General features: G+C 40.0%; 1 protein-coding gene across 1 annotated transcript; it reads left to right on the top strand.

Moving 5' to 3' along the window:
- Positions 1-2,664: 2,664 nt before the first annotated feature.
- LOC115830376 (uncharacterized protein KIAA1958-like) lies at positions 2,665-17,375 on the top strand (the record flags this gene model as incomplete). Its single annotated transcript, XM_030808991.1, has 2 exons — positions 2,665-2,837; positions 16,225-17,375. Coding segments are annotated over 2 exons (980 nt in total), but the record flags the coding sequence as incomplete, so codon positions are not given.
- Positions 17,376-18,340: the final 965 nt, after the last annotated feature.

Here is an 18,340-nt window from a genome sequence, read left to right as displayed (position 1 = left end):
ATAGTCTCTGTCCTGTGATTTTAAGAAAATTTAAAAAAAGAAATTATTTAGCTGTTTAATGTGATAATTAATCATGTTTGAAACAATAGTGGTCATCTAAACAAAGCAGACTTAGTTATTCTTATTGAAGGTTCTTCTGAGTACATTTGGGGGACCAAGGTATTTTTTCATAAGCACAAGCTAGTATCTAAATTGCATTCTTTACTGAGAATTTTATCCTTATAGTACCTGATTCCTTCACTGTAGTGACTCAAGCATGGAGTCAGAGACCCAGGTTCAAATCCTGGCTCTTCCACTTACTAACTCCATAATTTAAACAGCCCAGTGCCTGGCACAGAGAGGGTACCTTGGTAAATATTGGATGAATGAATATATGAAGTTACTTACATGTATAAGGCTGAGTTTCCTTACCTTGAAAACAGGAATAACAAAGGGCTTGCTTATGGATTATAGACAATTTATGTAAAACTTCTTGGCATATAATAGGCATTCAATTAGTGCTAGGTATAACAATAATAAATTTTATACAAGAGTCCTTTTATTAATATCAAGCAAGTCCCACAAGTAATAGGAGTTATCCAGCTTGATGGAGTGGTGAGAGGAGTCTACCTACAAGACACAGTTGCTTCAGATGGTTTCCAGCATTTTTTCTTCCTCTCTTGCTGTAAACATTTGTTAAAGCAGAGTATGTTCAACAGTTCTGGGCAGGATCAAGATTGAAAGAGCAAAGATGTAGTCCTAAGGGGCATGCAAACCAATTGAAGAGACCTTCTGGACATAACGAGAACACACTCCTAAAAAATAGTAAAGCAAATGTGAGGCATAGACTGAAGAAGAGAATAAGGGAGTTGGGTGAGTGTGAGGAAAGGTTATGTAAAAGTAGATTTCGAATTGAAAAAAAAAGAGGGTATTTTGAGTGGCACAAAGACTGTGAAGGCTGGGCGCGGTGGCTTACGCCTGTAATCACGGCACTTTGGGAGGTGGAGGTGGGCAGATCACCTGGGGTCAGGAGTTCGAGACCAGCCTGGCCAACATGACGAAAACCCATTTCTACTAAAAATACAAAAATTAGCCGGGTGTAGTGGTGGTCACCTGGAGTTGCACCTACTTGGGAGGCTGAGGCAGGAGAATCGCATGAACCTGGGAGGTGGAGGTTGCAGTGAGCCAAGATCACGCCACTGCACTCCAGTCTAGGCAACAGAGGGAGACTCCATCTCAAAAAAAAAAAAAAAAAAAAAAACGTGAAGATTGCTCAGGCAGTGCATGGGGAAGGTGTAGTGTGGGTGTCCTGGTGCAGACAGATCCTGGGGATGGTAGGAGACTGGTAGTTTGGTATAAAGGAGATGCTCAGAGGGAGCAGTGAAAGGTGAGGTGAGGGAGGTAAAGTGAACCCAATTTGCAGTTCAGCTTGGTCATTGCATTTAATTTTTCACTTTGCTGTTTCCCACAGCCCTAGCCCATTAGCACCTTGTTTGAATACGTTCATCAATAGTCCAGAGAGGGTGAGAACTATTAGATGAAGTGTTTTTACTTTGAGATGCTCTACCTTGACTTACAATTTGAACAGATTAAGCCTGGTTTTTGCAGATCACAGGGTCTTAAGAAAAGCCAACTAAGGTTTATGAGCTAGTTATCCCTTTGGCAACCAACACTTAAAGTGGACATGTTGAGACCTGTCTTTATCTGAAGTAATTATGGCAAGTTAAACCATCTTCCCTTTCGTCTGAGGAGATGTGAGCCCCTCTGAAATATTCCTCCCTCCTTCCTATAATTTTTCTCTCACTTGACCTTCCCTTCTGATTCAAAGCTAGTTGATGGGTTGTGGAATCAGGATTTAAACCCCTCTATGAGTTTTGCAAACAAAACTTAAAAAAAAAAATGCTAACACAGAGCCGGGTGCAGTGGCTCGTGCCCATAATCCCAGCCCTTTGGGAGGCTGACGTGGATCACCTGAGGTCAGGAGCTTGAGACCACTCTGGCCAACATGGTGAAACCCCGTCTACTAAAAATACAAAAAATTAGCCAGACGTGATGGCAGGTGTCTATAATCCCGGCTACTCGGGAGACTGAGACAGCAGAATTGCTTGAACCCAGGAGGTGGAGGTTGCAGTGAGCTGAGATCCTGCCATTGCATTCCGGCCTGGGCGATAAGCACAAAACTTCGTCTCAAAAAAAAAAAAAAAAAAAAAAATGCTAACACCATTGCACACAACACATATGAAAAAGTAAATTACAAATAAATGATAGGTCTTCAAGTGCTAAGGGTATATAATTTTTTATTTGCTTTCTCTTCATTTCCTTTTGATTGTTGTTGTTAATAGAAATGCTGTTTTTTCAGTGAAAATTTTAGATAGAACAGTCTTTGATTTTCAGCATTTATTTTTATACTTCTATTATTGGAATGCCTGCATTAGTACATAAGCTAGTATATATGGCAAAATTGTTGGGATTAAATGCAAGCTTACTGCATTGATTCCATGCTATAAGTATTGTTCCCTACTTATTCTAATATATATAGATAGATATAGATATACATATACTTTAATAGACATTTCATGTTTTAAAGTGTTGTCTTTTAGAGTTTTCTGTTATCATCCCAAGATGTAATTCTCTAAAGAAGGGAATGACAAATTATTTTAATGCTTTTATTGTTTTTATTTCTAGCTTATTCCACTAAGCTCAACAAATTTCCTGTATTTAATATTAATGATGACTTGAATGATCTGTGTACCAGTGCAGTAAGCCCAAATACTACCAAAGCCACGCGGTACGCCTTGAATGTGTGGCGATATTGGTGCATGACCAACGGGCTCAAAGACCACACAGACATCACCAAGGTAAGGGACTCTTGAGTTTACTTCTTTCAGCCAACTTCACTGAGCTTCCAAATGCCAGGCACTGTGCTAAGCATTGTAGGGAACACAGAACGGTGGCTTTCTGCCTGGGGAAACTTTGGAAGAACATAAAATAGAAAAAATCCACACACAAAGCAGAATTTAACAAGTGTTTTATGAATTTATAGATTGGAAATGCCTGAAAAGTTCAGATGGGTAAATTAATTTCAGTTTGGTAAAACTGGAGAGAGAATCGATATTTAAGTGGTTTTTTTTTTTGTTTTTGTTTTTTTTTAGGAAAGGATTTCAGTAGAATTAGATGAGGACAGGAGCCTTCTAGGCTGAGTGATGTGAGGAAGAATAAAATTTGGGGAGACAGACTCACTTGCCTACAGCAGAGGCATCATATCTTAGTATCATGGACAATAAAACCAGATTCTGATAACCCTTAAGTGCCAGGCTAAAATCTTGTGAACACTGGAAAATCACTGAAATATCTTGTTTTGTTTTTGCTAAGGAGAGACTGTATTTGAAAGGATTATTGCAGGGGCAGAGAAAGGGACTATTGTAGTAGGGAAAACACTCTGACCATAAAATCTGCAAGCATCCTAAGGATTAGACAAAAGGGAAACCACTAAAGTTGTTTGAGAGAGAAGAAATGTAATGAAAATGGTATTTTAGGGAAAGAATTGGAAGTGATGAGCAAAAAGTTAATTAATGTCCTTGGTCCTCCATTTCCCCATTTGTAAAATGAGCTCTTAAATTTCTTCCAACTTGAAAGCCAGGGGTACTAGCACACACCTGTAACAGTCCCAGTTACTTAGGAGGCTAAGGCAGGAGGATTGCATGAGCCCAAGAGTTCAGGGCTACAGTGTGCTACGACCATGACTGTAAATAGCTACTGTACTCCAGCCTGGGCAACATAGCAAGACCCTGCCTCTAAAAAACAAACAAGAAAACTGAAAAACTCATCTAACTTGAAATGCTTGAGGTTTGTAAATCAAAGGAAAAAATCTTGGACATGTGGAGATAGAACATAAAGGTACTATATTTTGATTTGACTGCATTGAGTCTAAATCAGATGCGCAGATGCAAATGGCCAACAAAGAGTTAGGAATGTGGGACTTAAAACATGGTGGAACTGTTAAAGCCAGAAGTATACATTGAAAAGTCTTGCAAATAGAGGTCATAGTTGAAGCCCAAGGGCAAGTGAGATCTCCAGGTTTGAGTGATGTACTTAGGGAATCAACAACAGATGAAATAGGACAGGAAACCCAGATTTCTACTTCTGGCACCATGGTACACTACATAGTGTGAGGGGCCTTTCTACTGTACTTGAAGACGGGGAAACATCCATGGGACCAAAAAAAAAAATATATGTATATATGCAACAGAAGCAGTGACCAGTAAGCACATATGAAAGGCAGGGTCCTCTCTGAGAGCATATGTTGATAACATTATTTAAAAAAGGGAAGATGAGCTGATGAATCCTTGATGAAAAAGAGGACCTGAAAGGGTCCTAAAGTGGTTGTAGGTAGGTAGTATACCCTGGCTCCTGGCAAAGTCATATGATCATACTCTTTTAAGGGAAACAACCAAAATATAGGTGCTCAAGTTTTTTTTGCAGATTCAGAGCAACTACATTTGTGCTCATTAAAAAAACAAGCAAACAAAAAAAACCAGCTGATGAAGGAAATAAACCACAATGCATGAGGATGAATAAAAACAACAAACAACAGATTTAGACATGAAGGCCTTTAGATAGCAGATTATAGACTATATATGAAATTTTTATAAAAATAAAAACATATAGAAATAAGCAACAATATACTAATCACAGTAATCTAGCAGATTTAAAAACAAATTGAAATTTCCATTTCTAGCCAGAATTACCTTCCTAGAAAACCAGACACAACATATGAAATAACTCTTTTTAGACAGAATGGGCTGCACAGAATGTGATCCGTAAGGCACAGGAAACAAGTGAGAGGAGCGCTGTCATCTCAGGATTTCTGCCTGGAGGCAATTTCTGAACTGCAATGAAGGGAGGGGAATCTGTTCAGAGCTTGGCGATCTCACTGATTTGAGGGGAGGCAGAGATCACAGTTTAGAAAGGCTGAGGATACAAGTTCACTAGAAAGAAATTTCATTGTTTATTGAGAAAAAAATGACAAAATTCAGAATCCAGCATTGTAAATTTCACAATTTCTAGTATCCAATCAAATATTACTAGACATGGGAACATGCGACTCATACATGGGAGAAAAATTAGTTAAGTCTTTCACTTCAGCCAGTTTGGAGAGCCAGATTTACCCTTATTCTTGAACAACCATAAAACAGATGAAAGATATAAAACAATGTTTTTCAAGGCACCGTATAATAGGCTAAGGACAGTGACCTCCGAGAGACAGCAAACAAGGTAATACCTGTGACTCCTCCAGCTTGCTGCCTTGAGAGAATTAATAGTAGGTTTGTGGTACAGGGAGGAAGAATCCAGTCAGAGCCCAGCAGACTTGCTGAGTTAAGGAAATGGAGCTGAGAGTCCAGAGAGACCCACATGGATAAAGTTGTCATGACAGAGCACTCAAAACTAGAGAGCTGCACAGCGAGATAACCTAAGAGATCTGAAGATAATCTCCCTCAAATACTCAGCTGAATACTGATCGACATATGTGTGTGAGGAAGCTATCTGAGGCTGACAAAGAACTGCCTGAAGAGATTAGAGGGAACAGTACTTGGCACTCACACAGAATTGGAAACTGTACCTGTTCCCACCAGCCAAACTGGAAAAACCTCAGGATTCATGGGGTACTCAGAAAGAACTTTCATCAGGTGTGGGGAATAATTAGCCCTAGACAGAGCACTGCTCTAATCCCACCCAGGAAATCTTGAAAATGCTTTGATCCAAAATGAGGATCTCACAAAGATCCAAAAAGATCAAAGCGTTTCCAAGTAACTTAATCATGTCCCAGAACAAAGTTTCAGAATATGTATAGTAATGTAACAATATCTAGAAAACAAGAAATAAAATTCACAATGTCTAGCATCTAAACAAAAATTATCAGACATGCAACAAACCAAGAAAATACATCCCTTAAAGGATGAATCCATCAAAACCAGGCCAGAACTAACTAGATTATATAACTAGAAGACAAGGACATTAAAACAGTTATTGTAGCTATATTTGATAAGTTCAAAAATTTAAGTAGAGACATGGAAAATATAAAAAGGACCCAAAATGAATTTATAGATATAAAACTACAATGTGTGATGAAAAATAAATGCTTACACATATTTTACTTAGAGAAGAAAATATGTGAACTTGAATATATAACAATAGTAACTATGTAAAATGAAACACTGAAAGAAAAGAGAATTTTTTTTTTATTTTGAGACAGAGCCTTGCCCTGTCACCCAGGCTGAAGTGCAGTGGTCCAGTCATAGTTCACTGCAGCCTCAATCTCCTGGGCTCAAGTGGTCCTTCCACCTCAGCCTCCTGAGTAGCTAGGATCACAGGCATGAGCCACCACACCTGGCTAATTTTTTTTTTTTTTTTTTGTACAGACGTTGTCTGTCTGTGTTGCTCAGACTGATCTCAAACTCCTGGGCTCAAGCTATTCTCCTGCCTTGGCCTCCCAAAGTGCTGGGATTACAGACATGAGCCACCATACCCCACCTGAGAATTTTAAAAAATAATCAGAGCATTACTGACGTGGGACAATTTCAAGCAGCCTAATGTACATGTAATTGGAATCCCTGAAAAAGAGAAAAGGAGGAGGAGGAAGTAACCAAATTACTTAAAACCAATGATAAAGAGAAAAAAGCAGCCAGATAAAAAAGACATATTATATACAGAGGAACAAAGATAGGGTTGACAACAGATTTCTCACAATGAAAATGAAAAGGCAATGGGGCAATTTCTTTAAATTATTGAAAGAAAAATACTTTCACTATCCTCAGTGAAAACAGCTTTAAAAAATGAAGATCAAATAAAGACTTTTCAGGCATTCAAAAATGAAGGAATTTATCATCAGCAGATTCACACTTAGAAAAATGTTAAAGGAAGTCCTTCAGCCAGAAGGAAAATGATACCACATGGAAATATGGATCTAAACAAAGGAATAAAGATTACTGGAAATGATAGCTACATGGGTAAATATGTAAGTTTTTAAAACTTTAAAATTTTTTTCAAAGATCACTGACTTTTTAAATGAAAACTGTAACAAGATAAAATGGAATAATAAAAATATTAAATTGATACAGAAAAAAAGAAAAAAATCTTCTCATTAGAAACTGTGCAAACCAGAAGACAATAGAATAACATCTTTAAAAAGCTGAAGGAAAAACTGTCAACATAGAATTTTATATTCAGAGGAAATAAAAATAAAGGTGAAATAAAGACCTTTCAGATGAACCAAAGCTGAGAGAATTCATCACCAAAAGACCTATACAACAATATATATTAAAAGAAGCTCTTCAGGCAGAAGCAAAATTATACCATACAGAAACAAGGATGTCACAAAGGAATGGAAAGTACTTGAAATGGCATATAAAATTTGTTTTTCTCATAACAATATATTGCAAGGTTTATATTTTATATATGGAGAAAAAAATGCATTACAGCAATAGCAAAAAGGATAAGTGGATGAATGAAAGGGTAGTGTTGTAAAGTTCCAACAATATATGCAGAGTGGTATAGTATTTGAAGGTAGACTGTGATAAGTTAAAGATAGATATTACAAATCTTAGAGCAAGACTAAAATATAAAACAAAGAGATAGAGTGGGTAATCCTAATGTGGAAATAAGTGGAACTGTAAAAAAAAAAAAAAAATTCAATGGAAAAGAAGAGGAAAAAAGGAACAAAGAACCAGTGGAACAAATGAAAAACAAATGGCAAGATATGGTAGCTGTAAACCCAGCTATCTTGATAATTATATCTACCAATGAAAAGAGAGAAATTGTCGGACTGGAATTTTTAAAAAAGCAAGGACCAACTATGCGCTATTCACATCTGACTTTAAATATAAAGACTGAGAAAGGTTAAAAGTAAAGTGATGGAAGAAAGATATACTATGCAAGCATTAATCATAAGAAACCTGAAGTAGCTATTAATATCACACAAGGTAGAATTCCACAGAAGGAATTTTAACAGGAAGCAGGAAACTTCATAATGATAAAAACATCAATTCATAAAGAAGACATGAAGATCATGTGTATAGACTTAAAAACAGAGCATAAAAGTACATGAAGCAAAAGATGATAAAACTTAAAGGAAAAATTGCAAATCCACAATTGGAGATTTCAGTACTTCTCCCTTGGTAATTTATAGAACAAGTAGACTGAAAATCAGTAGGGATAAGGACTTAATGCTGTCAAACTGACTTAACCTAATTGACATGTATGTAGCACTCCAACCAAGTGCAGAATACAAATTCTTTCCAAATGCCATGGAATATTCACCAAACTAGACCAATATGGTGGGTCATAAAACAAATCTCAATTAATTTAGAGAGATGAAATCATATGGAGTATGTTCTCTGTCGACAATAGCATTAAATTATATATATATATATAAATATATATATATATATAAATTTTTTTTTTTTTTTTGGAGACAGAGTCTCACTCTGTCCCCCAGGCTGGAGTGCAGTGGCACAATCTCAGCTCACTGCAACCTGTGCCTCCCAGGTTCAAATGATTCTCATGCCTCAGCCTCCCAAGTAGCTGGGATTACAGGTGCCTGCCACCATACCTGGCTAATTTTTTGTATTTTTAGTAAAGACAGGGTTTCGCCATGTTGGCCAGGTTGGTCTCGAACTCCTGACCTCAGCCTCAGCCTCCCAAAGTGCTGGGATTACAGGTGTGAGCCACTGTGCCTGGCCAAATTAAATTATAAATTAATTACAGATAGCTAACTAGAATGTACCCAATACTTGGAAGTTAGCATATTACTAATAACCAAAAGACCAAGAAGTCACAAAGGAAGTTATAAAATGTCTTGAACTGAATGAAAATTAAATCACCACTTACCAGAATTTGTGAGTTGTAGCTAAAATAATGTCTAGAGAAAAAATTTTTAGCTTTAAATGCTTATCAAAGAAGGTCTAAAATCAATTAATGTGAAACAAAAAGAACTTGAAGAAATAAAAAATGTGCTCAAGTGATTCTCCCACCTCAGCCTTCTGAGTAGCTGAGACTACAGGTGTACAACACCATGTCTGGCTAATTTTTAAATTCTTTTTAGAGGCAAGGTCTCACTATGTTGCCCAGGCTGATTTCGAACTCCTGGACTCAAGTGATCCACCTGCCTTGGCCTCCCAAAGTGCTGGGATTACAGGCATGAGCCACTGTGCCCAGCCCAGTTTTTTTTATTTTATTCTTTCCCACTTGGTGTCATCAGCCCCATGACCAGTCTTTGACTTCTCTTTGGTCATTTTTACATCAAGGAAGCCAATTTTATCATCCATCGTGAGTCTTGACATGGTGAATCAATTCAGAATGGTTACTAAAGGAAAATGGTTTCTTGCAATGTCTTTATAATCGATTGAAGACGTTAGTAACCTGGGGAATAATCACCAACTAAAACTGAGTCGGAGAAAACTAAGGAGGCAAACAACACGGGCCAGAATAAACTGTTTCTTGTGTGCAAACAATGTAAGTGTTGCGACTTGACATTTCTCGAGGAATTGCTTTGGCTGTGATTTTACTTTGAAACTTGTAGTATTCTGTGGAAATTAAGAAAAATGTTCTGTATCTTAAGTCAGCTTGGTTCTCCTGACACTAGGTTAATTCATTGGTTTAACCCATTTTGTTTTTGTTTTTGTTTTTGTTTTTTGAGATGGTCTTGCTCTGTCACCCAGGCAGGAGTACAGTGGTGTGATCTTGGCTCACTGCAACCTCTAACTCCGGGGATCAAATGATCCACTCTCCTCAGCCTTCTGAGAGTAGCTGGGACTACAGGTGTGCACCACCATGCCTGGCTAATTTTTGTAATTTTTGGAGAGACGAGGTTTCACCGTGTTGCCCAGGCTGGTCTCAAACTCAGCTCAAGCAATCCGCCCACCTCAGTCTCCTAAAGTGCTGGGATTACAGGCATGAGCCACCGTGCCCTACTTAACCCATGGTTACATGGTGCCAATCATTTATTTCAGGACTTCTGGTATGTGTTAAAGACCCAGTCATAAATGAAATGTAGTTCTTACCTTCAGGGAGCTTTCAGTCCACTTCAAGAGATAGATATAAACTAGATAAGAGAATGTACAACATGGAAAGGACCATAATAAAAATTTAAATTAAGTGCCATGGGATCCCATATGAGAGAATAACTTTGCTTAGGTAATGTAGAAAGTAAAATTTAAGCTAATTCTGAAAGAATGAATAGAGATTTTCCAAATAGAGCAGGTTAGTAGAAAAAAGCATTCTCGGCAGAGGAAGTAGCATGAAAAGGCCTTATGGTTTCTAGTTATGGCAAAAAGTTCTATGAAGCTGGAAGGTAGAGTAGAAAGGGAACAGAAGATCAGGTTACAGAAATAGGGTGTGTACTGGTTATCTACTGCTCCATAACAAACCACCCAAAAATATAGGGACCTAAAGCAACAGCCATTTTATTTGTTTATGATTTGATGAGTGAGTTAGCATTTTGTGCTGAGCTCAGCTGAGTACCTCCCCTACTGGTCTCACTTGGGGTACTCATATGGGTACAGTCATTTGGATGTTAGATGGGAAACAACTTGTCCCCGTATTCCCACAATCTAACTGGGCCTCCTCACATGGCAACACCATGCACTAAGCCAGTAAGAACCTATAAGGCAGAAGCCGGCCAGATGTGGTCACACCTGTAATTCCAAAACTTTGGGAGGCCAAGGCGGGTGGATCACTTGAGGTAAGAGTTAAGACCAGCCTGGCCAACATGGTGAAACCCCGTCTCTACTAAAAATATAAAAATTAGCTGGGCATGGTGGTGTGCACCTGTAATCCCAGCTACTCAGGAGGTTGAGTCAGGAGAATTGCTTGAACCCGGAAGGCGGATGCTGCAGTGAGCCGTGATCACACCACTGCACTCCAGTCTGGGCGACAGAGTGAGACTCTGTCTTAAAAAAGACAAAAGCAGCAAAAGCAGAACCCCTTGAAGCTTGGGAATTCACACATTCCTTGAAGGCTTGGAATTCACACACTGTCACTTCTGCCATATTCTGCAGAGTAAGTCACATGGTTAAAATAAGTCACGTGGCTAGCCCAGATTCAAGGGGTGGGAAAATGGATTCTACTTGATCGGAGAAGCAGCAAAGTCTCGTTGCCAAAGGGTGTGTGTACAGGGAGGGGAATTGTAGCTGTCTTCTCATACTGTCAGAAGCAGATTGTGAAGACTTGCATACAAAGTAAACAGTTTGGAATTTATCCAAAGGGCACAGGAAACTATCAAAGATTTGCTTTTTGGTTTTTTTTGAAAACACTAACATAAAAAATAAGATTTTCTACTCAGCACCCCTTATTCAGGAACCATTCCTCTCTTGTAATCCACATGGTTATTGCAGAAACCATCACATTAGGAGAATGGATAGAATGGACTGCCTTTTGGCAAGTTGTTTAGATTAGGGCCAATCAGAATCCTTCTTTTTGGTGTTTTTCTCCTGAAAATGAGAGTTGGTCTCTTGCTAAGCCTGAAGCTTTAAGATGTAAATTTGGGGGAGTGCTAGGTGGCTGTGCTTGCAGCTCTGTGAAAAAAAGCCACTCCACACAAAGAAGCAGAGATGAAAGATGAGAATCCTGACAGCCTTGGAGTCCACTCGTTCTGATATCCCTCTGCCTCAGCTTCAGGTTTGGTTTGTCTCTTGCAACCAAAGGAGTCTCAACTACTATGAAGAGAGCTTACCAGCTGCAAGTAGGGAGTTGCAAGTGACAACATAAAAATCCAAAGCCAGCTTTGTTTTAGTGCAATGGTTACTGGCAAGTTATTTTAACTGGTTATCACTGGTATATAAGAAAGCTGTTTTTCTTATACTTTGCATACAACTAACCTACTCCGATCGCTTTTCAGCTGAATCTCTTGGGGTTTCCTAGACCAACAACCAGATTATCAGAAAGCAATTATATTTTGTCTTTTTCCTTTCCCACATACATACATATGTATGTTTGTGTATATATAAATTCTTTTTCTTGTCTTATCTGGTTGGTTAGAACCTCCAGAACAGTATTATACAATAACAGTGATATTCAGTAAGCTCTTCCTGTTCCTGACTTTATAAGAAAGATTCTAATGTTTTCATTGTGGGTGCAGTTTTTCTAGCTCTTGCCTGTAAATTACACTTCATCGTAGTAAGAGGATCTTTTTCTTCCTATCTGAATTTGAATTTGAATTTTTAAAAATTTGTAATGGATGTTACTTTTTTTCAAATACTTTTCAAGTATGTATAAGTTCATATTACTCTTTGCTTTAATGTGTGAATGTCAATTATATTAAAATATTTATTAAGATGGAATCATTTCGTGTTCACTTCAGGAGTCAAACACTTCCCATGATGCCCACAGGGTAGGTTCGATGCCTCTCTGTGTCTTCCCATAATGCGTTGATTGTATTGTCATTAATCCATTCATCCAACAAAAACTCATGACACTCCTCTATAAAACAAAAAAAGAGATTGAATCATTTTTACATTCTACAATAATCCCCCCTTGTTTTGATGCAGTATTGCTGTACTGCAATCCTAAATTTAACTTGATAATACAGGTGTAACCAAACACAGGTGCAGCTGCTCACCACTTGCAAAGCCAGTAACAAATATGAGATGCAGTGAAAGGAAAGTGACTTTCTTCCAGAGCTAGCAATGGGGAAATGGCCAAGGCTAGTGCCTTAAAGAAACCATTTTCAACTTTGGCTGGAGAGAGAGGCTTAAAAAGGGAACTTGGAATGGGAGGCATGCGGGAGCGTTGCTGGCCACAAGGTCTCTGTGTCTTGTTCCAGTGGCTATCTTGACTCGTGGTCCACCTGGAGCATGGTGGCCTCATCTCAACAATAGCTGGGTTGTTGACAAATGGCCTTGAGGTAATCTCTGGAATTTTGCAACTGGGTCTCCAGGCCTGGTTTGTCTCCACATTAGCCCTGGAACTTCTAAGTAAGCACGTAGTTAGATAAGTGTGCCTAGTGTAAGTTGAAGAAGTACATAATTAGATAAATGTGCATGATGTAAGGGAGTGTCTGGTGGGAAAGGAGGGAAACAAAGGGTTTTAAGGTACATTTCAAGGCTACATTCTGAGGCTAAGAAGGAAAGGAAAAGAAAACTTTACAGTGCATTTTAGCTGGGCCCAGTGGCTTAAGCCCATAATCCCAGCACTTTGGGAGGCCTAGGCGGGCGGATCGCTTGAGGTCAAGAGTTTGAGACCGGCCTGGCCAACATGGTGAAACCCCATCTCTACTAAAAAATACAAAAATTAGCCAGATGTGGTGGCACACACCTGTAGTCCCAGCTACTCGGGAGGCTGAGGCAGGAGAATTACTTGAACCCAGGAGGTGAGGCTGCAGTGAGCTGAGATCATGCCTCTGCACTCCAGCCTGAGCAACAGAGTGAGACTCTGTCTCAAAAAAAAAAAAAAAAGCATTTCAAGGCTGGGATACCTGGGTACACAGGCAGTCCTTGTTTTGAGAGGTACAATATGAACTGGAATCTGTGTGTCTCAGAGCCATGCCCTCGCTGTGGGTGGTACTAATGTGTATACATTCTATTTAACCTAATAACATGCAAAATGAAAATTGCTTGTATTTTACTTCAGGGAGTTTATATTTATATACTTTGGGTTTTAATGTAATATTGGTCAGATTTGGGTTAGAAAAAAATGAAGAGCCTTTCTTTTTCTATGCTCTGAAACTATTTAAATGAAAAAGAAAAGCTGAACCGATTCCATAAAGGCATCCCTTTAGGAACAATATACATCTTCGACAATCATTTCACACTCTTTGGGGCTATTCAGATCCTTTACCTTTTATTGAACCCATTTTAGTAATTATATTTTGCTAGACAATTGTTCAAGTTATCTAGATTTTCATATTAATATGTATAAAGTATGTGATGTTCTTTCATATTCTTTACTCTCTTCATTTTCTGTATAGTCTTTCTTATTCCTAATATGGTTTAGGTGTATACACACTTCCTTTCCTCCTTTCTCACTCTCTTTGTAAAGTCAGACCTGCTAGAAGTTTGTCGATTTTATAGGTCTTTTCAAAGATTACATTTTTATCTATCCCAATTTATTTCTTTTCTAGTCCATTAATTTATTTTTTTATTTTTATTGATTAGCTCTACTTTTTTTTTTTTTTTTTTTTTTGAGACAGAGTCTTGCTCTGTTGCCCAGGCTGGAGTGCAGTAGCATGATCTGAGCTCAGTCCAATCTATGCCTCACGGGTTCAAGCGATTCTCCTGCCTCAGCCTCCCAGGTAGCTGGGACTGGACTACAGGTGCACACCACCATGCCCGGCTAATTTTTATATTTGTTTAGTAGAGAAGGGGTTTCGCCATGTTGGCCAGGCTGGTCTTAAACTGACCTCAAGTGATCCTCCTGCCTCAGCCTCCCAAAGTGCTGAGATTACAGGCATGAGCCACTATGCCCAACCCCACTCTACGATTTTTGAGTTTAGTTTACTTTTTCTAGCTTTTTGAGTTGAATAATCAGTTTGCTTATTCTCAGTAAAGTTTTCTAACAACGTCATTCAAAACTATGATGTATATTTATTATGTATATTTAGCAATATCTCATACATTTTGATATATAATGTTTTCAGTTCAATTAATTTTTAATCTATAGTTCAGCTTTTATTTTCGCCTTAATTAAGGGCTATTAGAAGAAGGAATGTTAACTGTCCAGTGTCTACTCAATAAAAAAAAAATTTTATTGAGACTTTCTAATTGTCCTAGAATATGTATGCAGCTTGAATAGACCATGAGCAAGGGCTGGTTTGCCCTTCATAGTTCCATCTTGAAAATAAAGCTTTCTTAATAACCAAGCTCTTCCTTCTCTTCCACCTCTCTCTAAATAAGGAGTTCATTCTGTCAAGGCAGTCATTAACTTTTTCTTTTTCTTTTTTTTTTTTTGAGACGGAGTTTCGCTCTTGTCACCCAGGCTGGAGTGCAGTGGCACAATCTCAGCTCACTGTGACCTCCGCCTTCCCGATTTAAGCAATTCTCCTGCCTCAGCCTCCCAAGTAGCTGGGACTACAGGCACACACAACCATGCGCAGCTAATTTTGTATTTTTAGCAGAGATGGGGTTTCACCATGTTGGCCAGGCTGGTCTTGAACTCCTGACTTCAGGTGATCCGCCCACCTTGGCCTCTCTAAGTGTTGGGATTACAGGCATGAGCCACCACGCCCAGCTTTTTCATATCTTTTAAACAAACAACTGATACTGAAAACCTGTGGCTCATTAAACCACAGCTATTTCAGGACCTATCCAGATAAATTCAACTGAAAAATCAAGGCGCATTGATTTGCTGTGCAAAATGGACATATCAGATGTCTTTCCCTACAGCACTGTGTCTAGTAGCCAGATGTTCTGTGCAGATATAAAGGAAATCAATGATGAAGTTATTCGGAGTTTGTTTAATTCAGGAATTTTTCAGAGAGTTTGGTTGAATTTTATTAAAGGAGAGGGAAGCAACTGATTTGCAAACAAAGAAAACCAAGGGCCTTCCAAGAGGAACAGTGAAAGTTACAAACAGCCAATAATAATAATGTGTGTATGTATAGATGTATTTGCAGACACACATGTATATATGTGTATGGGGGGGTGTTCATTACTATTTACACGCCCTTTCACGGTCCTCTGCTTTAAGCGTTACAGCCTTGGAGAGGGTATTGATTATGAGTTCTATTTTGCAGATTGAAATACTGAGGTTTAGGCCAGGAGTGGTGGCTGATGCCTGTAATCCCAGCACTTTGGGAGGCCAAGGCAGGCAGATCACGAGGTCAGGAGATCGAGACCATCCTGGCTAACACTGTGAAACCCCGTCTCTACAAAAAATACAAAAAATTAGCCGGGCATGGTGGCGGGCGCCTGTAGTCCCAGCTACTCGGAAGGCTGAGGCAGGAGAATGGCATCAACCTGGGAGGCGGAGCTTGCAGTGAGCAGAGATCGCACCACTGCACTCCAGCCTGGGCGACAGAGCGAGACTCTGTCTCAACAAAAAAAGGAAAAAAAAGAAATTTGAGGTTTAAAGAGATTAGGTGGAGCCAAGTATGGAACCTAGATCTTCCAGCTTGAAATTCACTGTTCTTTCCATTATGTCCTGCTAAGGGGTCACAGAATATCCTCAACACAGCCCCTGGTGAGGATTAGAAGGAAGGAGGGGTCTGGCTGTGTGAGTGTCAAGTGTGTAACCTTCGTGTTTGTCTCATTTGAGATCCCTGCAGTGAAGTTGAACGAGCTGCTCGAGAACTTTTATGTCACCGTTAAGAAGAGCGACGGCTCAGACTTCCTGGCCACCTCGCTCCATGCTATTCGCCGAGGCCTGGACCGCATCCTGAAGAATGCAGGTGTCGGCTTTTCCATCACCAGCAGCACCTTCAGCTCCTCCACCAAGAAACTGAAGGAGAAGCTGTGGGTGCTGAGTAAGGCAGGCATGTCGGGCGCGCGTTCTCGCAACATCGTCTACTTCTCCCTTTCTGACGAGGAGGAGATGTGGCAGGCAGGGTGTCTGGGGGATGACAGCCCTATCACTCTCCTGTCCACTGTGGTCAAGTACAACAGCCAGTACCTGAACATGCGGACGCTGCAGGAGCATGCGGATCTGATGTACGGTGACATCGAGCTGCTCAAAGACCCCCAAAACCAGCCCTACTTTGCCCGGACAGACAGCGTCAAGCGGGAGAGTCGGAGCGGCTCCACCAGAGTGTGTCATGGGAAAATCTACCATGAGCATTCCCGGGGACACAAACAGTGCCCTTACTGCCTCCTCTACAAGTACATGTACATCCACCGGCCGCCCACCCAAATGGAGGCCAAGTCCCCCTTCTACCTGACTGCCAGGAAGGAGGCCACAGACATGGGCAGCGTGTGGTATGAGGAGCAGAGGATGGGGCTGCGCTCTCTTCGGGGAATTGTCCCAAACTTAGCCAAGAAGGTCAAGCTGGAAAACTGTGAGAACTTCACCTTTGTCTCGTTCACTCAGGTCTCCCGGAGGCTTGGCTCCCACAGCTGCTGCCAGTGAGCCCTCCCTGGGGCCTGGCCACTGCCCTGTCACTTGCTCAGTGGGCTCTCCCTCGACCGGCCAGGGCTGGAGCAGCTGGAGCTCCTCGGAGGCAGGGGCTGACCAGGTGTGACCTCCCGGTCTGGCGGCTCTCCCCTGGTGTGGCCTGCTCTCCCTTTGACTTGGGGTTTGCTTTTTAAAATGAAACTAGATGAGTCTAAATCATTCGGATGGTTTATCCAAATGTGCGTCAACTTTGTTAGCTTTTAGAATCTAACACAATGTATAATTGCTACATACAAGAGTGAGGAAATTCATTTTCTCTAGTGCCTTTCTAGCACAGATTTTCTCAAAAAAAAAAAAAACAAACAAAAAAAGGAAACTGTTAAGTAGTCATTAAAAACAAAATCCCAGTAGCGCAGTAGCTTTAGAACGTTAGGAAGACTGTACACTTTGTTGAATTACACTCACAATTAGGAACTAGAGAGAGGCAGACACGTTCCCTATTTCCAGGAGACAGATTGCGCTTGATGCGCCTTTGTTTTTTTGTTGGTGGATAAGGTGGTTCTGGAGGGCAGGCAGCCTTGTGTCCGGGAATATCCTCAAGCGACACTCGGTCATCTGACAAGGACTCGGGCTGCTGCCACGGCTCCCAGCAGCGGGAGGAACCCCATCTCGGCTGTCAATGGAGAGAATTTTATGAGAAAAGATTCATGCACCGGAAGGGTGTCTGTGAGAACAAGGCTTCTAGTGAACTAGACAGTTTGTACTGTGAGGGAATTTCTAGTAGTGAAGGAAAATGGCTTGGAAAAGCCAATCTGTGATCAAAATGTGAAAACCTCCTGAAGCAGAAGTGCCTATGTTTTATTTCTCAGCACCATGTGAGAGCTCGTTTGACTGGAAAATTTTTTGAGGTTTCTGTCTGTTCTTCGTGTCATCCCATTATTCTGTCAGCATATACCACTGGATCTATAAAACAACTAAAGGTAATTTTTAGTCTTAGCCAAGAAAAGCTAACCAAACAAGCTGCAAAAAACATAGATCCCCAAACTTTTTTTATTAAAGAGCTTTGGAATATTTTTGTCAATTTATGACTTTTCAGCTACAATTAGATGTCATCATTTTAGGCTGGCACCAATGCTTGGGACACGATGATTTAGGCACCCCACCAGGTAAGCAAACTCAGCATTAAGGATGTAGTTATAAAATTAGCGCGTCATGGTAGATAATGCAGTTTGGAACCATTTCACTCAGGTAAAATGCAACCTGACCACATTATTTAAAAATCAGCAGAATTTTCTAATAACTACTCCGAGTGCAACAAGTGAAA

The sequence above is a fragment of the Nomascus leucogenys genome, unplaced genomic scaffold (genome assembly GCF_006542625.1).
Source record: "Nomascus leucogenys isolate Asia unplaced genomic scaffold, Asia_NLE_v1 001118F_53319_qpd_obj, whole genome shotgun sequence".
NCBI lineage: Eukaryota > Metazoa > Chordata > Mammalia > Primates > Hylobatidae > Nomascus > Nomascus leucogenys.
Note: the sequence above shows the minus strand (reverse complement) of the source record. Positions and strands in the feature narration are given on the sequence as shown.